We start from the raw sequence: 25471 nt of genomic DNA, 5'->3' as shown, positions 1-25471 counted from the left end.
TCCACACATTGCTCCTTGTCACCTTTCAAATTTACTATACTCGGGCCTTCCTCTTTTCTCTAATATATCTGAAAAATGTTTTATCATCTCGCTTTACTTCTTTGGAAAGCCTTTCTTTGTTGCAGAATGCGCCCTCAGGCCCGGTTAGGAGCGCAGAGGCGCGGTCCCATCTAAGGTAGGATGTGAGCCCTTGGGTCATGGCACGGCTCAGGGAGGAGCCCCAAGACACACTGCGAGAGGTGAGCCAGTACAAGCACGGGTGGAGCAGGAGCAAGGCTGGACTGAAGACAAGGCAAGGATTATCCGGGACAGGAACAAGGCATGCTCAGACCTCCACTGTATCTACACGCACTAATGAGACCCAGCAACGCAATGCTGGTCTTGAGTGTAGCCCTCCGGTCACTCGAAAACCCTTTTGGACCCGCCGCTTGGGAACGCCGAGTGTGTGAGGCCAGACAGAGGCTGAGGGCAAGAACATGAAGACACAGAGAAGGCTCAGGATACTCGGAGGATTCAGACGAAGACTTAGTTACTCAGGAGACTCGGACGAAGACTTGGGTACTCGGACTAGGATTCAGGAAACTCATAAAACTCGGACAAGGATTCAGATTGCTCGGAAGTTTCAGGCAAGGATTCAGGAGTCAGGCGAAAGTACTGGGTGAGAACTGCATCGCAGTGCGCCCTACACAGCTGTCATTTGCTGGTCGCGGACCACGCTGAACGCGAAGCAGACTCCAGGCAAAGACGTGGAACTTGAGACTGGAACATGACGAAGATTCAGTAGAGGCCTGCACTGGGGCGCGCCCTACACAGCCGCCTGTAGCTGGCCGTAGACCATGCTGGAGCGGAGCAGGTTCTGGCAGAGTCATATGCACAGACGGTAGCAGGCACAAGAGAACTCCATAGACCGGGACAAGATTCAAGACTCAGGATACTCAGAAGCAAGGCATTAAAAACAGAAGTCTCCCGGAGGCTTGCGCTGCAGATGAGAAGAAGGCCTTGTACCAAAGGCACCCGACACAGCCTTCCCGTGGGCTGGTCATGGACCACGACATGGCACGCCAAGAGAGGTGGACAAACGAGGGACCTGGGAACTGGACAAAGAGCTGAAGAAGAGATGGATGAAGTCAAGACAGGAACATCAGACATCAGGAACATGGAACCTCAGGACCCGGACATCAGGACACGGAACATCTGGAACAGAAGACAGGCGATGAGGGAGCTCCGATGAGGGACAAGACCAGGAATAACAAGGAGACGAAGTTCAGGAACACGAAGAACATGGAATGAAGATCCATCAAGGCATGGGAAGACCACGGGAGAAGACCATGGGAGAAGACTGATACATCACGCATTTCCAGCATAGCTCCCTGCTTCAACAGCAGGGGAGAAGAAAAACAACCAATAAGGACTGTATAACATAATCTGGGTAAAACAAATAAGCATGGGTGTAGCTTGCTTATTGCGGCGGTTACTACCCCTACTACCCCTAACTAATCAAGCTAGATATTTCAATGGTGGGGGTGGAAGGGAAATAGAACCAAGAGCTAAGAGAAACAGATAAGTATGAGAGAAAAAAACGTGTGAAGCTTGCTGGGCAGACTGGATGGGCCGTTTGGTCTTCTTCTGCCGTCATTTCTATGTTTCTATGGATCGGAAGATAGATCACAGACACTGTGCAAACCCGATCCGAAGGTCCTGAGGAACAGCAGCAAGGCCCTTTTATAGGGCTGAAGCAGGAACATGCTGATTATGTCACTCCAAAGGGCCGCAGGGCTTTTCCCGCCGCTGCCCTTTAAATACTGGAGAGCGGCGCACGCCTGTGCCTATGGTGAGGCCAGGAAGAAGCAAAATAGAAGACTGCATCGGCGGCATACCTACCGCGTGGGAGGCCAGGTGAATGGTGGCCTCCCCACTGCTCAGAAGAGGAAGACAGGCAGGCACCAGCAGGGACAGCCTCCCTGCCGCTTGAGGACCCCCGGCAGCGGCTCCAGCCGCGAAGAGGAAGGATCGGCGGCGGCGATCCCCTGCCACACGAGGGAATCAGTGGCAGCAGTCCGGGTAGCGGCGCTGGGCCGTGGAACAGCGGGGTGCACCGGCAGTGGGCCGGCCAGAGAGAAGGTATGGGGACTGCCCGCAGCTATCACGGGCAGAATCCTAACATTCTTCTGCTTGACCTTTTGCTTTCTTGCTTACTTTCTTTGTCTCCCTCAGTTTCACCAGGTATTCTTTCATGTGTTCCTCATTTTGGGATCCTTTGTACTTCTTGAATGCTGTTCTATTTGCCTTTATTTTTTCAGCCATCTCCTTTGAGAACCAGATCAGTTTCTTTTTTGTTTACTTTTCTAACAGATTTGTTGCCTTTGAAATAGCTCCTTTTAATTTGGCACACTGTTGTCCTACTTCCATTTTCTCCCAGTTTTTCAGTTCTTCCTCTAGGTAAGACCCTGTTTTGATAAAGTCCGTATTTTTTAAATTCAACACTTGGATACTCATGTGACCCCTCTGTATCCTATTTGCAATATCAAACCATATTGTCTGATGATCACTGATGCCCAGGTGGGTACCTACCCAGACAGATACATTATCCCCATTTATGAGCACTAGGTCGAGTATCTCACCCTCCCTCCTGGGTTCCATTGCCATTTGTTTGAGCAAAACCCCTTGAAGGGCATCCACTATCTCTCTATTTCTTGCAAATTCAGTAGAAGGGACACTCTAATCCATATCCAACAGATTAAAAGCTCCAACAAGCAGCACTTCTTCTTTTGCACCTTCTTCATGTTTTCGACTAGATTTCTGTCCAGTTTTTCTGTTTGAGTTGGAGGTCTGTAGACCACACTAGTGTAAAAAGAATCGCTATCTTCTTTTTTTAGGATAGCCCATAATGCTTCGTCCCTACTCTATATACTTTGCATTTCAGTTGCTTGGATATAGTTTTTGACATAAAAAGCTACTCTCCCTCTTTTTTGTTCTCTCTGTCCTTCTTTAACAAGCTATAGCCTGGGATGGCCATATCCCAATCATAAGACTCAGTGAACCATGTGTCTGTAACTGCAAATCATCTTAACGTCTGCCTCCACCATTAGGGCCTGCAAGTCTGGAATTTTATTGCCCAGACTATGAGCATTTGTGGGCATTGCTTTCCACATTTTCTCCCTTGTGATGCAGCTCTTCCTACTCATCTTTTTCTGCTAGTTTGAGCCGATTACATTTTTCTCCTCCTACTTGTATTAAATGGGGATGACATGCCAATTTCACCTGCCGCTATGCCCACCTTCTAGTTTAAATGCCTGATAATGTATGATCTGAGTTTCTTATTTAGCATCCTCTTTCCTACCACCGACAAATGTAGGCCATCCTTACCACATAGCCTTTTACTGATCCATGCATAGCTCCAGACTCCAATGTATCCTGGTTTTGAGCCAGGAATTGAAATTAATGAAAACTAAGAAATGTGAGCACATAACCCCCATTCTGAAAACCATACACTGGCTCCCAACTCACTATTGCACTAAATTAAAAATTTCTTGTCCTAGCCTATAAAACACTCAAATATATCTCACAAATCTACCTGGTAAGAACAATGATCCCCTGTACACTTGCCTGTCATCTTCACTCACAAACTCAAGCATGTCTAATGGTACCATCACCCAAAACTACGAGCCTCACCGGAATTAGGAAGAAAATCTTTCACAAGCTCAGTCCTGATACTATGGAACTTCCTACCACTCCACAAACATGGTCCAGATCTTTAATCCTTCATCATGCTCTGAGTGTGGAGATTTGCACAGTTTTATAAAAAGAACATATATTGAAGAATATTATATGAGTGTGAATACTATGAATTTTTTATGATGTGGTTGTAGAATATATATATATATATATATTCTATATGTGGTTGTAGAATATATATATATATATATATTCTACAACCACATTATATACATATATAAGTAAAAGGGAAAAACTAAACAGCTTCAATAGGTTAAGTTGATGATATTGTATAAAAATGATGTATTTCCTAAGATGTTGATTGTGGATACTATTGTCAATACAAAGGTTAAAAGGATCTAAACAAAAGAGATAGCTGAACAGTTGTAATAGGATGAATTAATGATATTGCAATTGAAATGTGAAAATTGTACATGCTCTATGATATTATTATGGAAATAAAGGTAAAAAGGGTTTACTGATGCTCTACCAGGCCAGGGATAAATCAGTGTGAATGGCATCTTGAGGAATTTGTTTTTAGTGGGGAGAAATTGTTTTAGCTATAGTTTGAGTGTCATAAATGTAATGTGGAGTGTAAATTGCTAAAGTTAGTTTTGGGAAAAAAATATTTAATATGTAAAAATGTAAATAAAAATTCAAAACTCTTTTCTAATGAAAAAAAGTAATATCTCTAACAGTTAGTTGCATATTATACCATTTGTAATATAGGAATTCTTTGGGCCAGATTTTTAAACCTAGGCGAGGGCGTAGATTTGTGCGCGCAACCCGGCGCACACAAATCTATGCCTGATTTTATAACATGCGCGCGCAGCCACGCACATGTTATAAAATCCGGGGTCGGCGTGCGCAAGAGGGTGCACACTTGTGCACCTTGCGCGCGCCGAGCCACGCAGCCTTCCTCCATTCCCTCCCCCCCACCTTCCCCTCCCTTCCCCTACCTAACCCGCCTCCCAGCCCTACCTAAAACCCCCTTACCGTTATCTGCTAAGTTGCGCCTGCCTCCAAGCAGGCGTAGGTTACGCATGCCGGCCCACGATCCTGGGCACAGCGGCAAATGGCCGCTGTGCCTGGATGCTCCGGCCCTGCCCCACCCCACCCACTCCCCACCCCCTTTTTCAAGCCCCGGAACATACGCGCATCACGGGGCTTGCGCGCGGCGCCAAGCCTATGCAAAATAGGCTCAGTGCGCGCAGGAGGGTGCCATACTGCTGCTGCAGCATCAAAAAAGCTAACAGAATGTTAGGAATTATTAGGAAGGGAATGGTTAATAGAACAGAAAATGTCATAATGCCTCTGTACTGCTCCATGGTGAGACCGCACCTTGAATACTGTGTACAATTCTGGTCACCGCATCTCAAAAAAGATATAGTTGCGATAGAGATGGTACAGAGAAGGTTCAACCAAAATGATAAAGGGGATGGAACAGCTCCCCTATGAGGAAAGGCTGAAGAGGTAAGGGCTGTCCAGCTTGGAGAAGAGACGGCTGAGGGGGGATATGATAGCGGTCTTTAAGATCATGAGAGGTCTTGAATGAGTAGATGTGACTCAGTTATTTACACTTTCGAATAATAGAAGGACTAGGGGGCATTCCATGAAGTTAGCAAGTAGCACATTTAAGACTAACTGGAGAAAATTCTTTTTCACTCAACGCACAATAAAGCTCTGCAATTTGTTGCCAGAGGATGTGGTTAGAGCAGTTAGTGTAACTGGGTTCAAAAAAGGTTTGGATAAGTTCTTGGAGGAGAAGTCCATTAACGACTATTAATCAAGTTTACTGAGGGAATAGCCACTGCTATTAATTGCATCAGTAGCATGGGATCTTCTTAGTGTTTGGGTAATTGCCAGGTTCTTGTGGCCTGGTTTGGCCTCTGTTGGAAACAGGATGTTGGGCTTGATGGACCCTTGGTCTGACCCAGCATGGCAATTTCTTATGTTATTAAAAGGGTTACGCGCGTATATTACGCGCGTAACCCTTTCAAATTCCGCCCCTTTGTGTAATATATATATATGCCCTTTTTCTCTATGTAGTTAGCAACAGGATAATACATAGATGATTTTCTATTTGTGGGCAGGGCAGAGTTGTCAGATTGTGCTGGAATGCTGAGCACATTCAGGCAGGTGATCAGTAACTATGGTATTCCCTGACAGAGGAGAAAACAGAGGCTTCATCAACAAAACTAACATTCTTAGGCATCGAGTTAGATTCAGTGAGTATGGTATCTAAGCTTCCTGTAGAAAAAGAATCTGTAAGATGCAAGAAGCACTGTGCTAATCAATCGGTGTAAATTAAGTCATCTTAATCAGCTCCAATCCTTTATGTGGCTGTTAAATTTTCCCTGCAGAGTCATCCCTATAGGGCTGGTGTTCCATAGGAGGCTGGCCTTTGCATTAGGACAAAGCACCATTTTGTCAAGCTGAATGAGGCGATGAAAGAAGATCTAAAGGTATGGCACCTAGTCCTCCGTAGCTTTAATGGGGTCACATTATGGCAGACGCACAAGGTCTGTAATGTGGATCTCAAGCTCTTCTCCAGCGTATCTGGTGGTGGTGGATTTGGACTCCATTTCAGGAGCCATTGGTGTGCAGAGGAATGAGCAGAAGCAGTCAGGTATCACCAAGAAAAAAGTGCAGTCATGAATTTGGTGTGCAAAAATCCAAAGGGGGGATGCTGATGTGCACAAATCAGGAGAAAAACCTTGGGGTAATAGTGCCCAATGATCTCAAGGTAACGAAGCAGTGTGACAAGTCAGTGGCTGGAGCCAGAGGAATGCAATGCTGCACAGAGAGGAATATCCAGTAGAAAAATGGAGGTGATAATGCCTCTGTACAGGTCAGTGATTAGGCCTCATTCAGAATACTGTGTTCAATTCTGGAGGCCATATGTCAAAAAAGGATAGAGATGAGGTGGAGGTGGTGCCAGAGAAAGGCAACCAAAATGGTGTGAGGAGAGAGTGAGAGTTGAGACAGGGGAATATTATATACACATTTAATTATTTGAACACTATTAAAGCACAAATAAACCTTGTCCAATAGAACTAACAGTCACAGCTTGAAGCTACATGTAGGTAGATTCAGGAAAAACCTCATAAGATTTTTTTTTTTTTTGAGAGGATGGGTGCATGCATGGAATGCTTTCTTGTAGGTGGTGGAGACAAAGATGTTAATAGAATTTTAAAAAGTATAGGATCAACACAAAAGATCCCTTATGGGTAAGAAGATAGAAACAACACACTGCAGTAAACCTGCATGGAGCTGAGGTTCAACCAAAACCGCACTGAAATTATTATATTGTGCTTCCAAGAAAGGCAAGTTGTAACCTGCACAGATTGGCAGTTACAACCCTAAAAACCTTCCTGGGCAGATTGGATGGACCATTTTGGTCTTTTTCTGCTATCTGCTACTATAGCTTTTCAAGAGCTTTTTCCCCATAGTAGTCACCCTGGAAATTTGGGTGCGAAGCTGATGAACAAGAGGGTGCTTTTCCAATCTGATAATGCTGCATTCATCGCAGCCAACAACAGTCAAACAATAAAATGCCTCTTTTTAGCCCAGCTGATGCACTAGATCTTGCTGATTATTCTTCCAGCCAGAGGTCTTGGCATCGAATGTATCAATGCCGGCATCGATGGACCTGGCCTTGGCATCGAGAAATCGAGGTCAGGTATCAGTACCAGACGCGAAGGCATCGGGGATTTCACCGGCGGCCTTGGTGTGGCCACTCCCGAAGGCCCCGGAACGGGCTCCAGCCTCGAAGGATCCTCTTCTCCAGATGAAAGTATGATGGGCGTCGAGGGGCCATGGGTATCAGTGATTTTCTCGGTGCCCCTGGCAAGGCACCAATAAGCAAATCTAGCTTGTCCAGGAGAGGAAGCAGCACCGGTGGCATCGGTGCCGGCACAGGCACCATTGCTGGCGTCGGTGGTCCCGGGAAGCCTTGTACAGCCTGGACCACAGCCTCTTGCACCATCCGATGCAATTCCTCTCGGAGCACTGGGGTGGTGAGCCCCAGGTCCAGAGTGGGAGGCATGACGGGCAACACCGGTAGGTCCACTGGTCCCAGTGGAGTCTTGGTAGCCGTGCCAACCGAAGGCGAGGGTTAGCCTTGGTGCATACGGCTTCGAGGGCACGGGACGCTCCTCGGCCCGGGTCTTCTTCGTTGGTGGTTCACTCGATGGTGCCACCGACGCTGCAGAAGTGGAAGGCACCGGTCTCCGATGCTTGTGTCTGTGCTTCTCCCGGTGTTCCGCTTTACCTGACTCCGGCATCGATGAAAGACGCCGAAGACTGAGACACCGATCGGGAGTCTTCAGCCTCGGATCGACGTCGATGCTTTGCCGGGGATTGAGTCGATGGCACCTGTGGAGACGGCCACTGAAATAACAGCGCCATTTTCTCTAATCGTGCCCTATGGCCTTTCGGGGTCATTTGGGCACAATCAGTACATGTCTCCACGTCGTGCGACAGTCTGAGATATAAGACACAGACCAGATGAGGGTCTGTGATTGACATAGTTCTCGGACAGTCAGGGCATCGACGAAAACCCGTCGCCATCATGGCCGTCGAAAAATTTAGGCCGGTCGCGGTCGGTGCCGACAAGGCCCACAGAGGTCCCCACCGGGAACCGACCAAAAAACGGGGTAAACTTACAGTACGACTCGGCGCTCGACGGCGAAGAGAAACCCCTAGGGGGTATAAACCTTTGCAAGTTTTAAAGAAAATTTCCTGAGGAAAAATTCCAGTCAGGAACTGTGAAGAGCTCCAAAAATCTGCATGGCTATAGCTGTGCGGAAAAAAAAGACTGAAGGGAGACCCCTGCTGGATGCAGGGTTAGTGCCATGCTGGGCATGCCCAGTAGGTGCCAGTCAAAGTTCTAGAAACTTTGACAAAAGTATTCCGTGATTGGCTCCATCTTCATGATGTCACCCATATGTGAGGACTACCATCCTGCTTGTCCTGTGAGAAAAGTTTTCCGTGACAGGGCTCCGTCCAGTGACGTCACCCACATGTGAGGACTACCATCCTGCTTGTCCTGGGAGAACAGGTAAACTGTAGAATGTAACAATTTCTTATTACCTCCTGGACCCATTGGTCCACCATAATTTGGGTCCATCTCTGAAATAACAGAGACAACGGTCACCTAACCTGAGACAGGATTCTCAAACACTCATTGTGTTGCTCTGGAGGAGCCAGAGTCTGCCTTACTGCCCTTATCTCCTTTCATAGATGAAAAGGAAGATGTCTATGTGGTGGAACCTTAGCTCAATCCTCTGGGAGACACAGGACGTTAGAGTTGTCCCATGCCTTTGTCAACCTCTCCAGCTCTTCACCCAACAAGAGATGACCCTGAAAGGGCTGCCTAGCCAAATTAGTCACAGAAATAGAGACTGCTGATCATAAGCACCTCCAGAGAATCAGCTGAACCACTATCATGGATGCTACCTTGGCACACAGTCCCTGGCTCCAATGATGGAAAATACTGCATTCTGCGTCAGACTGATTTCAGATCTGCCATAACAGAGCCACACCTTGCGGTTGGAAAACCATGCACACAGCCCTAAGGCCTGTTTTTTTTTTCGACATTAAATGCCACCAAAGAGTCCATCCTAGGAAAATGAAATTCATCATTCTCCTGTGGATCCAAGAAAGTCCTTCACAAACTTAATCGAGTCTACCAGGAACAAGGGAGGTTCTGCCACCTGCTAGCAGACCTAAATAAGCACATAATGGCTAAAAATTAAAGAGGTTAAGCCTTTTCCATGGAGGATACCATGGTAGCAAAATTCACCCCTTACTGGGAACATCTATTCCCACTTCTGGAAATCTACTAAAAAAAAAAAAAAAAAAGCCAGAAAAGCCTGAGAAAATTGTCAGGGATGTAGTTGACACAGAACTAAGGACTGTATGTTATGAGGTGGTATTCAGTACAGACAGGCACATCAGGGACTGCTATTATTGACCCTTTCAGCAATTGAAAGAGCTGTGATAAAGACATCTGTGTTGCTGGAGATTCTCTACTGCATTCTTCCGCAACACTGAAATAATGCAGGGACTGGGAAAGCAAAAGGCCAGCTCTCTTCTGAGAAGACACATCAGACTCATTCTCAGGAGGGCACTCTCCCTCCTCTGGGCCCTCTTCACTGATCCCTGGCCTCAGTCTTAAGGACTTCAAGTGAATCCCCTGAAAATACCTGTGCTGCTGAATTTAGCCATTGCTACCCTGGGTTCCAATTGAGGGAAATGAAACTGGGAAATTGCAGGGAGTTCCTAAAATTATACCCCGCCCATTTAAAAATACTTGTAGATCTTTGGAAAAAAAATACCCTTTGAAATACAGTGTAGAAAGAGAAGGAATATCTTTCTCAGAGGGATCCTACACTACTGTTGCTGCTGCTGCAGTAGCCTAAGAGAGACTGTGGGATTCAAAACCTGTTCCTCAGGATCAAGGAATGGAAGAAAGAAAACCCCAGTTCTGTGGCAGCAGTGATGGCCAAGAAACAACTATGGAAACCAAAAAAACAGCCCCTCAAGGACTATGGGAAAAGGACCAAAATGCCCCAGCGCTGCAGGAGCCATAGTGGCTACAAAACAACTGCGGAATCCACAACATGCCCTTCAGGGCTAAGGGATAGAAGGCCATTGAAGAAGAGTCTTTGAAACTGAAAACTCCTTTTCTCCTCCATTCTGACCCATATATTACCCTAGGCTCCATTCAAACCCAGGGGTTTTAAGAATCAGAGGCAGGCCCTGCAACTGCACCCTGCCCCTATAAAAGCTTGCAGATTCTGACAATTTCCTGCATAACTGTCACCCAGGGCCAGGAAGAAGCATCCAGGATGGAATGAGGATGCCCTATTGTAACAGCAGCCACTGTAGATGTGGAAGCCATCACAAAATCATTCCTTTCTATGCTCAGGCAAACTGATGGCTTTAGGAACCACTGCAATATTTAAAAAATGCTTCTTTGAGCTCAAAGCAGGAGATCCATATCCCCCATCAGTGCTCTGCTGCAATAAAATGGACAGTGGAGCCCCCTCTGAAACCTAGACTCTGATGTTAAAGTGTCACCTGAATGCGGTCTCAGTCAATAATCACCTCGCAGACACTTCTCGCAATGGCGATGTTACACGTGCCGTCTGCGGCAGACCCGCGGCATGGTCCCCTCACCTCTCTTCAGTAACTCTAGCGCCTGGTCCCTCGTCCCTGGCGGCGGTGGGCCATCGGCTCCTTCCTAGGACCACCCCTAGTACCTGCTGCTCATCTACAGGCCCTGGTGTCTCCAGTCCAGCTACCACCGCTACTGTTCCACGCCAGGCCTCTCCGCGTGGCCCGCGGAGACACGCTGCTACTCGGCGCCGCGCCCCACCCTAGGCGTGTGCGCATCACTGAACCTTAAGTAGGGCCAGCGCGGGAACCAAGCCGTGGCCCCGGATGATGACTTCAGCACAACACTGGTACTTAAGCCCAGGCTCCTCTCCCTAGTTTTGCCTTTGCAATAGGTCTCCTCGCTAGTCGAGTACTCGTTGCCTCCTGAGAGTTTCATCTCGTTCCTGTGTACCTGTTCCTCGTTGACCCTGGTTCCTGATTCCTTCGCTCCTATGTTCCTGCTCTTCATCCTTCCTAGGATTGCCTACACGGTCTTTGACTCTGCTTTGCCTGACCACGCCATTGACTCTCTCCAGACCCAGACCTCTGCATTGCCTGACTATCTCCGTGATCAGACTTCAGCCTTGCTTGCCACTACTTCAAGATTCCCGCCAGGCCTAACTCAAGCTTGTTCTACGACGCCTCTTCAGCCTACATCCTGGACTTGGCCTATTCAGGCTTCGGCCTGCTTTTGCTTGGGTGCCCCTGTCTGACTTTGTTCCTTTGGTGTCCGAGTCTCCAGGACACTACCTCGTCCAGTACTAGACTATCATCTCTCTCCTGCTGTCTCTGGGCTGACCTCGATCTCTCCATCGACGACGACATATGGAGACCCACCTAAGTCCAGCCGGCCCCGGCACCCAAAGGCTCAACCCGTGGGGAACGAGGGCTGGTATTGGTGAAGTGCCAGCTGGCCTCCGTCCATCAGGTCACTCCACCTGCTGACAGTAGGGACAGGTCAACCCCACCTCGGCCCAAGGGTCCACCTCCAGCGCCACAGGTTAAAAAGGCCATGGACTCGGCAAAGCCGCTTACCCTCCAGGCCATCCCTGGCCTGGCATCCAAAGTAAAAGAACAGCAGCAGTTTCTTGAGGCACTGGCCTCCTCCATTGAGTGTCTCCACGCCTGGCTTGATGCCCTAACCAGCAACCTGGTTCTAGTAATGGCTTCCTCTCATCAACAGCCATTCTCCTTCCACTCCTAGAGCCTTGTTGGCCCTACCAGCTCCACCGCGTTTCAATGGTGAGGCCAAGCTCTGCAGAGGGTTTATCAACCAATGCTATATACAGTTTGCTTTGCAGCCGTCCGTCTTCCAAGATGAATTAATCAAGGTCACCTTTATCTTGTCTCGTCTTGAAGGGAACGCGCTGACCTGGGCCTCTCCCTTGTGGGAGCGATCGGACTCCATCCTGAGGGAACTGTCTCGGTTTGTGGCTATGTTTCGACAGACCTTTGATGATCCTGGGCGGCATGCCATGGTAAGCACTAGTTTGTTGCATCTTCGTCAAGGTCAAAGAAGTCTATTTTACTACACTATTGAATTTTGGACTTTGGCTTCAGAACTCGCTTGGCAGGAAGACTGCCTACGAGCTATCTACCTGGATGGACTATCCCCGCAGCTGAAGGATGAGGTGGCTGCACGAGAGCTCCCTTCTTCTCTTGAGGACCTTATAGACTTGACAGGCCGAATTGATCATCGTCTCCAAGAGTGTCACCGGGAGAATCGGATGCCCAAGAAACCCTCTTGGGTTCATTCATGTTCGCCACCCACCACCAGCCCTGCGTCCGGTAGGGTTCCTACTGTGGCTAAGATGGAAGAGCTCATGCAGTTGGGTCATAGGCGGCTGTCCCCGGAACAGCGCCTCCGGCGGAGACAAACAGGTCTGTCTCTGTATTGCGGAGCACCTGGCCACCATCTACAGGTCTATCCAGTCCATCCGGGAAACTTCCCGGCCTAAGTTCAGTTGGGATCCTGAATTTGGGCGCAACGTCACCGACCCCTCAGTTATCTGTACCGGTCACCCTGATCTGGGACTCCGGGTCTTTTCCAGTCCTTGCTCTGGTGGATTCTGGAGCAGGAGGTAATTTTATTCTCAAAGATCTATATCACCTATTGGGTATAAAAACCCATCCATTGGAAACCTCCTTGTGTATTGCTTCTAATCTATGGAGAACTGCTACCCGGCCAAATATTCCTGACCACAGAGCCTGTTCAACTTTTCCCTGGCGCCCTCCACACAGAAGAAATTGAATTACTAGTACTGGAGAAATTCATTCATCCGATAGTCTTAGGACTACCCTGGCTCCAACGTCATTCCCCTCAATTCGATTGGGGGTCTCTCCAGTTGATGGAATGGGGTTCCACCTGCCATCAGTCTTGTCTATGTAAAGTGGTGCCGCCACCTCTTCAGGTATACCCGCTCCTTATGCGGATTTTGAAGATGTATTTTCTAAGCAAAAAGCAGACTTGCTTCCACCTCTTCAGAGGTTTGATTGTCCCATAGAACTCCTACCTGGGACCATGCCTCCCCGAGGGTGCACTTATCCTCTGTCTCTTCCCGAGACGAAGGCCATGACTGAATACATTCAAGAAAACCTTGCAAAGGGGTTCATCCGTCCCTCTACATCTCCTGCTGGTGCAGGATTCTTTCATGACCTGCTTCAAACCTGCTTCATTTTTTTGAAGGGGTTAATAAACATGTGGATAAAGGTGAACCGGTAGATGTAGTGTATTTGGATTTTCAGAAGGCGTTTGACAAAGTCCCTCATGAGAGGCTTCTACGAAAACTAAAAAGTCATGGGATTGGAGGTGATGTCCTTTCGTGGATTACAAACTGGTTAAAAGACAGGAAACAGAGAGCAGGACTAAATGGTCAATTTTCTCAGTGGAAAAGGGTAAACAGTGGAGTGCCTCTGGGATCTGTACTTGGACCAGTGCTTTTCAATATATATATAAATGATCTGAAAAGGAATACGATGAGTGACGTTATCAAATTTGCGGATGATACAAAATTATTCAGAGTAGTTAAATCACAAGCAGACTGTGATACATTACAGGAGGACCTTGCAAGACTGGAAGATTGGGCATCCAAATGGCAGATGAAATTTAATGTGGACAAGTGCAAGGTGTTGCATATAGGGAAAAATAACCCTTGCTTTAGTTACACGATGTTAGGTTCCATATTAGGAGCTATCACCCAAGAAAGAGATCTAGGCGTCATAGTAGATAATACATTGAAATCGTCGGCTCAGTGTGCTGCAGCAGTCAAAAAAGCAAATAGAATGTTAGGAATTATTAGGAAGGAAATGGTTAATAAAACGGAAAATGCCATAATGCCTCTATATAGCTCCATGGTGAGACCACACCTTGAATACTGTGTACAGTTCTGGTTGCCGTATCTCAAAAAAGATATAGTTGCAATGGAGAAGGTACAGAGAAGGGCAACCAAAATGATAAAGGGGATGGAACAGCTCCCCTATGAGGAAAGGCTGAAGAGGTTGGGGCTTTTCAGCTTGGAGAAGAGACGGCTGAGGGGGGATATGATAGAGGTCTTTAAGATCATGAGACGTCTTGAACGAGTAGATATGACTCGGTTATTTACTCTTTCGAATAATAGAAGGACTAGGGGGCATTCCTTGAAGTTAGCAAGTAGCACATTTAAGACTAATTGGAGAAAATTCTTTTTCACTCAACGCACAATAAAGCTCTGGAATTTGTTGCCAGAGGATGTGGTTAGTGCAGTTAGTGTAGCTGGGTTCAAAAAAGGTTTGGATAAGTTCTTGGAAGAGAAGTCCATTAACTGCTATTGATCAAGTTTACTTAGGGAATAGCCACTGCTATTGATTGCATCAGTAGCATGGGATCTTCTTGGTGTTCTTGTGGCCTGGTTTGGCCTCTGTTAGAAACAGGATGCTGGGCTTGATGGACCTTTGGTCTGACCCAGCATGGCAATTTCTTATGACCAAGAAGGATGGGTCTCTCAGGCCGTGTGTCGACTACCGCGGCCTGAACTTGATTACCTGCAAAGACAAGTATGCTCTGCCTCTGATCTCGGAACTATTTGATCGTCTGCATGGGACATCCATATTCACCAAGTTGGACTTACGCAGGGCACACAACCTGGTGCAAATTCGCCCTGATGATATCTGGAAAACAGCTTTCAACTCTAGAGACTGGCATTACGAATATCTGGTGATGCCCTTCGGCCTCTGTAACGCGCCCCCAGTATTCCAACGAATGATGAACGAAATTTTCAAAGATCTACTGTATACCAAGGTCGTGGCATACCTTGATGACATCCTTGTCATTTCTAGAAACCTGTCTACGCACCACACTGACGTTCGTATCATCCTTCAACGCCTCTGAGAGAATCATTTATTCGCAAAATTGGATAAGCGTTTGTTTGAGAAATCCAGTCTGCCTTTCCTCGGATACATCATTTCGCAACAAGGATTTTCTATGGATCCCGCTAAGCTCAGAGGAATCCAAGATTGGACGCAGCCCATGGTTCTTAAGGCACTATAACAGGATTCTCAAATTATTATCGTCATTTTATTCCACATTATTCAACCTTGGCAGCCCCTCTGACTGCAATGACTCGCAAGGGCCAAGATACTTGAAATTGGTCTCCGGAGGCTATGACAGCCTTTCGTCGCCTCAAAGAAGCCTTTTTAGCTGGTTCCTGTCTCCATCACCCAGACCCAAACCGCCCCTTCCTGGTTGAGGTGGACACCTCCGCTATTGGGGCCGAGGCAGTCTTGAGCCAACGCACCACTTCTGGATCCATAGTTCCATGTTCATTCTACTCTCGCAAGTTCTTATCCGCAGAACAAAATTATAGTATCGGAGATCGCGAGTTGTTCGCCATTAAACTGGCCCTTGAAGAATGGCGCACGTGGTTAGAGGGCGCCCAACACAAGTTTATCGTTTTCACCGATCACAAGAATCTTGAACATTTGAGCCATGCCCAACATCTCAATGCTCGCCAGGCCCGATGGGCATTATTCTTTTCCAGGTCCAACTTTGAACTTTGTTACCGTCCAGCTGAGAAAAATCTCCGAGCAAATGCCTTATCACGCTCTTTTGAGCCAGAAGATACTCCGGAAGAACCTGGTCACATAATAGATCCAGCCTGTATCTGCTTGTCTGCAACTCACCCAGTCCCCACTGGGAAGGCCGTTTTGCCTCGACGACTCCATGAAAGAGTCCTCCGGTGGGCACATGAATCGAAATTTGCTGATCACCCAGGATGAGCGCGAACCTTGGCGTTGCTCCAGTGGTTCTTCTGGTGGCCCACTATGGTCTCATGCTAAAGCGTACGTCGAATCCTGTATCATTTGTGCTCAACAAAAACCCTGGTCGGTCGATCTTGGGGTTTACTGCAGCCACTTCCAGTTCCCGAGGAAATCACCTGTCTACGGATTTCATTGTGGATTTGCCATCATCTAAGGGCCAAACCGTTATATGGGTAACAATAGATCAGTTCTCAAAGAAGGCCCATTTTGTCCCCCTATCGGGCCTACCATCTGCTCCCGAGTTGGCATGCCTGTTCTTTCGCCACATCTTATTTGTAGTTAATATTATTTGTAGTTAATCTTATCATTTATTCATGTTATTTGATGAATTATTGTTGTCTATTTTATATTTAATATTTAATGATGTACGTTCTTGTGTTCAAAACTCTGTTTAATGTTTAATGTAACGCCTTACCAGCGACAGTTTTGTTCTATGGAAGCTGACCTGATTTGAAATTTTTATTGAGAATGTCGGTATATAAAAACCCTAAATAAATAAATAAATCTTCAGATTGCATGGCCTACCCAAGGACATTGTCTCTGATAGAGGTCCACAATGTGTTGCCAGATACTGGCATGCTCTGTCGAAAATTCGGCATTATCAGTCTGACAATAGCCTCCACCCTCATGCCATGGACTAGCTGAACATATGAATCGCTCTTTAAAAGCTTTTCTCCGTGCCTACATAAACGATCGCCAAGAGAATTGGTCTGAACTACTTCCTTGGGCAGAATTTTCCCACAACTCCCATATCTCCACTGCTACAGGTACATCACCATTCTCCATCGTCTATGGGAAGCAACCATGACCAACATTGCCCATACCGTTATCAGTACCTTCCCCTGCTGCGCAGGCTACTGCTGATGTCCTCAAGGCATTATGGTAACAGACGAACCTTCGCTTACGCCAAGCTGCTTCCTGGGCCAAGAGATCTGCTGACAGTCGCCAACGCTCAGCTCCTGAATTCCTTCCTGGCCAGAAAGTCTGGTTAAGCACCCAGTATATCCGGCTCAAGATACCCTCTCAAAGGTTTGCACCAAGGTACATTGGACCTTTCTCGATCACTCGACGCATTGGACCAGTTACTTTTCAGCTTCTGCTGCCACCTACGCTGGGAATCCACAATACGTTGCATGTATCCATTTTAAAGCCAGTGGTTCTGTCCTGGCCTTCACGAAAGGCTCCTGAACCATCTCCTTTGGTGGCTGAGACTGATACTACCTATAATGTACATGAAGTCCTTGACGTCCGCCGTAGGGGCCGCCAGTGGCAATACCTCCGTTCCTGGGAGGGTTATGGCCCTGAAGAAAAAACCTGTGGGAACCAGCATGAAACATCTTAGATAAAAACATCCTCCTGCATTTTCATTGGGCCCATCTGGGCAAACCCAGATCTCCAAGGGGGGATACCCAGATCTCCAAGGGGAGATACTGTTACACGTGCCGTCCATGGCAGACCCGCTGCACGGTCCTCTCACATCTCTTCAATAACTCCAGCACCTGGTCCCAAGTCTCTGGCGGTGGAGGGCCACCGGCTCAGTCCTCGGACCACCCCTGGTGCCTCCGGCTCAGCTACAGACCCTGGTGTCTCCAATCCAGCTACCACCACTACTGTTCCTCGCCGGGCCTCTCCGCGTGGCCCGCGGAGAGATGCTGCTACTCAGCACCGCTACCCTCCCTAGGCGCACGCGCATCACTGAATCTTAAGTAGGGCTCGCGGCGGGAATCGAGCCATGGCCACGAATGATGACATCAGCGCAGCACTGGTACTTAATCCCAGGCTCCGCTCCCTAGTTTTGCCTTTGCAACAGGTCTCCTCGCTGGTCGAGTACTCGTTGCCTCCTGAGAGTTTCGTCTCTTTCCTGTGTTCCTGTTCCTCGTTGACCCTGGTTCCTTCGCTCCTACGTTCCTGCTCTTCACCCTTCCTAAGATTGCCTACATGGACTTTGACTCTGCTTTGCCTGACCATGCCATTGACTCTCTCCAAGCCTGGACCTCTGCCTTGCCTGACCACACCGTTGCCTCTCTCCAGACCCAGACCTCTGCTTTGCCTGACTATGCCGTTGCTTCTCTCCAGACCTGGATTTCTGCTTTGCCTGACTACTCCGTTGCCTCTCTCCAGACCTGGACCTCTGCATTGCCTTCCGTTGCCTCTCTCCAGACCTGGACCTCTGCATTTCCTGACTACTCCGTTGCCTCTCTCCAGACCTGGACCTCTGCATTACCTTATTACTCCGTTGCCTCTCTCCATCCCAGACCTCCGCCTTGTCTGACTACACTTGACTATCTCCATGATCAGACTTCAGCTTTGCTTGCCACTACTTCTAGATTGCCACCAGCCCTGACTCAAGCTTGTTCTACAACGCCTCTTCAGCCTATGTCCTGGACTTGGTCTATTCAGGCTTTGGTCTGCTTTTGCTCGGGCGCCCCGTGTCTGACTTTGTTCCTTTGGCGCCCGAGTCTCTGGGACACTACCTCGTCTAGTACTAGACTGTATCTTCTCTCTACTGCTGTCTCTGGGATGACCTTGATCTCTCCATCGATGATGACATACGGAGGCCCACCTAAGTCCAGCCGGCCCCGGCAACCAAAGGCTCAACCCGCGGGGAATGAGGGCTGGTATTGGTGAAGTGCCAGCTGGCCTCCGTCCATCAGCCCACTTTGCCTGCCAATGGTGGGGACCCACAGGTCCCTACCTATGGGTTGCATCAACCCCACCTCAGCCCAAGAGTCCATTTCCGGCACAACAGGCAATCCTGAGCTTCGCAGCAACATTCTCAATATCTACTATGTTCCTTAGATTAGATGCCGAACAGAGCATGGTTCGTTCTGCATTCTGCTTGTGCCGTCATCATGCTCATTGCTGAACATGTGGTCCCCAACAAATTAATAAAGGGACACCTTAGACAGCACCAAATTGCTGACCAGCACCTGCTATTTTTGCACAATTTCAAAATGGCCACCGTGCCTCTAACTTTCATCTGCAGCCTGGCAAAAAAACAGCATTGCCAGTCTTGGAACCCCCACTAAAGGCTGGAAAGATTTACCTGCATCATTCCATTCTCCCAACAGCATTCAAAGCCACCTTCCAAGGCATTGTGCTAAGACTGCAAGCTCTGCAGAGCACAGGCTTTACATTCCTCCATGCCACCACGCACTCTCAAGTACTGCCCAAACTCAAAAAGAGAGCAGCCCTATTCTCCAGCTGTCATGAACTTCTGGCCTCTATTTAGCCAGGATTCCCCTGTGTGTGTGTGTGTGTGGGGGGGGGGGGGCCTTACTTTACTGTTGCAGCTAGAAATAGGTTTTAAAACTTTAAAGGAGAAATAACAAATATATCCTGAGCACAAGGAAGGAAAGAAGGGGAGGAAGAGAGTGGAAAAATGTTTTAATCAGTCCCCTGGAACTTCCTTGGTCCTGGAGGATGACACACAATTATCTTTGAAAACTCAAGGAGAGTAGAGCAGAAGGAAGGGAGGGAAGAAGGGGGAATAGAGAGAGGGAACCAAGTACTCACTCTGATAGCCCTCTGATCTCCAAGGAGGAACCCTGAAGTTGCTACCTCAGGAGCTGCCAACCACAGACATCCTATTCAGTTTAGGGCAAGAGTCAACGGAGGGAGGGAAAATTCATTTGTCACCTCAAGAGCTGCCTAACTAGGCAGCTTGTCCACAATCTACTGGAGATATAAAATACTGGCAGGTTAGTGTCAGCACAGAAGTATATAAGAAGTGACATCAGTGAGCCTATTGTTCTCTATCTCCATCTGTTGGTTGGCATGCATAACCCACTTGTCCAAACAGGTATGACTGGGAGGAAACTAGGCCTGATTATGATTCCTGAGGACTGGAGTTGGCCACTCCTGACCTATGTAATCTAATGTTAACAATTAATAAAGCTACGGCCAAAAAATGTATTCCATTATATTTACCTCTAGCTTGCTTGTTTATGGTCTGTCATCACTTTCTGGTTGGGGCTGGCACATTCAGGGTAGGGGAGAAAATGCCATCGATGAATGGGTGCTTACGGTTTGCCGGTTAAGATATATATGTGATGTTCAAAACTTTTTTTGAAGATATTGTAATATTTTAGATTTACCTGCTTCTAGATACATGTGTTTCTATGTAAGATATGAAACTGGATTAAAAGGAAGCCTAAAAAATTGAATTGGACAACTCTTGGAATAAGCAAGTGTCAAATGCACATCAGGGCACATCTGTAACTCAGAGTCCATCAGCAGGCTTGATATGCTTGTTTTTAAGGACATTATAAAGTCATACAGGAAGATGTTGTTAAAGGAATAAATGATTCTTCACTGAAAACTGTTTATCTGTTTGAAAGCACACTTTGATTCTATCCAAAGTCCATGCTGGAACAATGAAATTCCAGTATATTCAAAGACAATCTTAAATTGAGAGTGGAATACATTGATAAAACTAGATACAAATACATACTCCACATTTTTCAATAATTGGGAAGGTCTTGATTATAGGGAAACATCTTTCTGTTGACTAACAAGCAGTATTCAAATAGCAGCATGCTAACTTCCTGCTATCAGTGTACTCTAACAAAGCAGAAGTAGGTAAAAATTGCTAAGGAAGCGCACCTTATCCACCGCTGGGCCCTCTCATTGGAATGCTCTTCCTCCAGAACTCTGGCAAGAATCATGCCCACTGACTTTCAAAAAGAAACTCAAAACCTGGCTATTCAAACTAGCTTTTCTATAACCAGATGAACATTACCTTTACCATACCACTCAAACAAGCTTATCCATAACCTGTCAAACATTACCAGTAACATAACTCTTCGAACTTTACTATGACGAACTTTACTATGACTCCCTTCACAGGCTTTTATTGCACCTTTATTTATTTTATCCCTACGTATATTTATTTTAAATTTTCTCTGGTGTTGATGTATAGTTTCTTGCTTAATTGATGCTTCGTTCTCTAAGTGTCTCTTTGGTTAACACCTGCTAATTCTACCCCCACTTTTATCCACTGTTTCTCCCAGTTCTATGTAACCCCGGTTCTATGTAATGCTTGTTGCAATATTGTGTTCCACTGTAAACCGATATGATATGTTTCTTGCCACATGAATGTTGGTATATAAAAGTTCAAAATAAATAAATAATACATAAATAATCCAACTGCAACTGAAATTTTACAAAGGTAAATTACTTTCAAACATTCACATTACAATTCAGTGTATAACTGCTGAGTGCAATGAAATGTCAATAACGATTTAATGTACAAGCTGTAGTACGTTATTGGGGGAGGAGATCTCTGATCTTCCTTTAAATTGCAAGTGAGCGTACCCTCTAATCTAAAATCTGTGAACTATTTTTTAAAGCCATCATCATTGCCACCATGCACCTTAATATTAACATGGTTTCCCATCTGACTGGATGGGAAGCCTGTGTAATTCTCAGCCCAGGCTCGCCACTAATATAGAAAAAGGATCAGGAACTGGTGGTCCTTTCAGAAGAATGCACTGTGACCTGCAGAAGTGTAAATACTACATATAAATGATACAGAGTACTTATAAGGAAACAAATTCATACCAGGTTCAGATTCATGTGTATTTTCTCTCTCTTTGCATTCTTGATTTCCTTTTCTCCATTCCATTAAAATTTCTTTAAAGGATTCAGCAGATTCTTCCTCATCAAAGTCACCATTTAATAGCAATCCACCAGACTGATTTTTAGACTCAGTTCTTAGTGACACAGAAGAAGCTGCCTAATTAAGGGTCAGAAATGAAATTATCAAATCTATACTACGTCAATATTAAAAAAAAAAGTATTGTTTTTTTTCTGGATCAACAGAAGCTACTAGATTTTGGCCTTTGAACCACTTTGAAATATCTTATCCAGCTGTTCTGCAGTAACATCACTAGACTGTGAACAATGTAAAATAAAAATACTTAAGAACATCTGTTGCTGGTGGATCTGAGCAAATGTTCTTTTCATCAGTAGCCAAATTATTCATTTAAATTGTGTTTTGTATTTAATATAAAGAGAATATTGCTGTGTGCTAATGATATGTTTGATAAAAGCTGCATGCCAATTAAGGACCATCTATTCAGTAGCTTTTATCTGAAAATGCTATGAAAATATGCCTTTTAAATAAACATTAAACACTTGGGTGGAATGATCTTGTTGCGCACCCTGTCCGCGCCCGGCCTGCGCACAGGCCTGCTCACCTCGCTAGCTCCTCTCCAGGTCACGAGTCGGCCTTCCCAGTGGCAGCCGCGAGCTCCTCCAGGCCTCGGCGTCCTGTGGCGGCGGTCGCCGGGCCTTCCACTGCGCACCAGGCCTCACGCCGGAGTTCGGCGTCCTCAGTGGTGCTGGCCACGCCCCTACGTGTGCGTGCAGACCGCCCAGCCTCTTGTATGGCCAGGGGCGGGTCCTAGCTCCACGGCGCATCCTGATTGAAAGTATGATATAAGGAAGTTCCTGCCTGCACTTCCTTGCCTTGGCAATTGGGTCGGCACTGTAAGTGTACTAGTTTGCCTCCTCGTTCACAGTCTTGTTCCAGCGTCCTACTGTTCCAGCCTTGTCCAGCATCCTCCTGTTCCAGCATCTGTCTGTCCTGTCTCCCCAGATAGTACCCTCGAACTGTCTCTCTGGTACTGACTTCGGCCTGCTCCTTGACCATTCTGCTCGCTGCCTAGATCTTGACCTCTGCCTGCCTTGTGACCTCGTCTGATCTCTGGAACCTGACCCCTGCTTCGTTGACTACTCCTCGGACTGATCCTCGGAACCTGACCCCAGCTGCCATTGATCATGTCTCCTGATTCTGGCTTTGTCCCTTGCTTTGTCATCGCCTACATTGTACTGGCCTTCCTTGGTTCTCCAGACCTACAGTCTAGTGACCGACCGCGCTCCCTTGCTTCTCGTGGGCACGCCTCTCTACTACCTCTCCGAGAGACCCTGCGAGGCCCACCTAAGTCCAAGCGGCCTGGGTCCCTACGGGCTCCACCTGAGGGGACTGCGGGCTTCCAGTGGTGAAGTTCATCCTAGCCTCTGTCTCCTCCTGTGCTCTGCCCCCTGGGGGCTCCCTACCAGGGAGCCATTCTACACTGCTCCAGGACAAGGGTCCACCTCCAAGCGCAATAGATCTGAAAACAAATTCTGCTACAATAAGTTTTGACATGTATTCAAGAAATATTATATGTCCCTTTTATTTTCACATCAAAAAATAATTTCTTACTACTCCCACCAGCTTTCCTATATCTGTTCAAAATAAGCAAAAGCAGATTTATAATACTTGAATATTCAAATTTTATAATTTAAGTTAAGAGCATGAAAATGAGTTTAATATTTGGCTACTCTGATTAGCTGAAAAACTTCAAAATGTCTAATTGCTAAACTAATAATTTAGGTCCCCAAGTAATTCTATTGTAGCCTATGTAAAGAATTAGTCTTTCTTGTATTCTACCATTGCTTCCAAATTCAACAAAAATCAGGCACACAGTGATACCATGACCGCAAAAACTAACTGCTGCTTGTGGATCGAACAATGGAGAGCAGGCATTAGCAACTGGTGACACTTTATGCATAAGCTCTTTTCTCCACTGTGGAGAGAAAATACAGGAGGATGGATGCAAGAAATAATCCATAAAGTAACTAGGATCATTACAACACAGTTCATACACTCCTGTTTATATCAAGGCCAAAGAGCTCCACTGCATCAAAACAAACAATCACAACTTCAAGAGTATGGTTGGCTAAAGGCCTACATAGAAATATTATTGTAAGAAGCCTTAGCCAGCACCAATGATAATGTTGTTCCTCCTAGCTTGATGTTAACAGGCTCTGTGTACAGTCTTGTCATTATCATCTGCAGAAATGTATGAAGGGGGAAAACTATGAATAATGAGGAAGTTCTGAATAAATAAGGAAGCTATGAAATGAGGCCAATAAATGCTCAGATTGGCAATATAGTATAGCTTCAGAATTCAGAAACCAAAAGAACATTATAATTCCTTAATATTAACAGGAGTGTGCCATTATGGTACAGAATAATCTATTTATGATAAAATCTCACACTTCAAAATACCAAAACAAGCAAATAGAAAACAGTTCATATTGAAAAAGACAAAAATGTAATTTAAGCTTTTTGTTGTTTACCTATCAGGATTAGAAACTTTAAGTGCTAGCCTTTAATATATGGAGAACCCCAATCTGAGGGTTGCACTGCGCAGCACTTACTGAAGAGCAATCCACCCCCCATGGAAAGTGGACTACTGGAAAAAAAGGCTGCATAAAACTATTTGTCCTAAGTTACTGTCATTTCTTGAGATTCACTGTCCAGACAGTAATGGGATATGAAGGTATGTACACTCAAACCTAAATGTGTTGCAAATGAAGTAGCCATGGCTCTGACTTGATGAATCTTGACAAAGTCTGTAAACTGGAGGCCAGCTAACACATAACAGTGTTCAGTACAGTCCACTAGCCAGTTAGAGACTGGGTATGGCAGTTAAACATACTTTGTGTTAGGATAATAGAAAACAAACAATTGGGATGCCTGTTGATGTGGTTACGTTCTTTGCAAGTACTAAACTATGGCCCTCTTACAATCCAGTGAATGAACGGCCTTCTCGCCCTTGTGTATATGTGGTTTTGGAAAAGACATAGGCAAAACAGCCTGATAAATGTGAAACGCAGAAATAATTTTTGGTAGACATTTTGGGTGAGAATGCAGCACCACCCTGATGTGAAAAAACTAGATAGGGAGAATAAGAGTTTAAGACAGGGCTTCCCAAACCTGTCCTGGAGACCCCACAGTCAGTCGGGTTTTCAGGATATCCACAATAAATATGCATGAGATATATTTGCATATACTGAGTCTCCATGGAATGCAAATATATCTCATGCATATTCATTGTGGATATCCTGAAAACCCGACTGGCTGTGGGGTCCCCAGGACAGGTTTGGGAAACCCTGGTTTAAGACTTGTAATTTTCTAACTCTTCAGCTGAAATAATTGCCACTAAAAATACCACTTTCCAGGTGAGGAATTTCATCAGAAAAAGTCCAGCAGTTTGAATGAAGGTTTCATTAACTGTGCAAGAAAAACATTGAGATTCCAGGGCTCAGCTGGCTTCAAAACTGGGGATTTTATATGCCACTACTCCTTCATGAGTTTGGAAGCCCAACATTGAATGGAAATTGGTTTTCCCTCCACATGCGGGTGATATGCTACTATGACACTTAAGGGCACCTACCCAAAAGAAATGTAAAGTTCTGATAAAGATAGGGAAAACAGGTATCTCAGAAGATCCTTAGGGTGGCA

General features: G+C 46.2%; 1 protein-coding gene across 16 annotated transcripts in view; it reads right to left on the bottom strand.

The window, feature by feature from the left end:
* Positions 1–25471, bottom strand: part of ZBBX (zinc finger B-box domain containing) — an 881823-nt gene that overhangs the window by 532805 nt on the left and 323547 nt on the right. For all 16 annotated transcript variants that reach the window (XM_029616113.1, XM_029616112.1, XM_029616111.1 and 13 more), the window contains one exon: positions 21736–21910. In XM_029616113.1, coding sequence (XP_029471973.1) covers positions 21736–21910 — 175 coding nt within the window. The remainder of the gene's footprint in view (positions 1–21735; positions 21911–25471) is intronic.

The sequence above is a fragment of the Rhinatrema bivittatum genome, chromosome 9 (assembly GCF_901001135.1).
Source record: "Rhinatrema bivittatum chromosome 9, aRhiBiv1.1, whole genome shotgun sequence".
In the NCBI taxonomy this organism is placed as follows: Eukaryota; Metazoa; Chordata; class Amphibia; order Gymnophiona; family Rhinatrematidae; genus Rhinatrema; species Rhinatrema bivittatum.
This window is presented reverse-complemented; position numbering and strand designations above follow the sequence as displayed.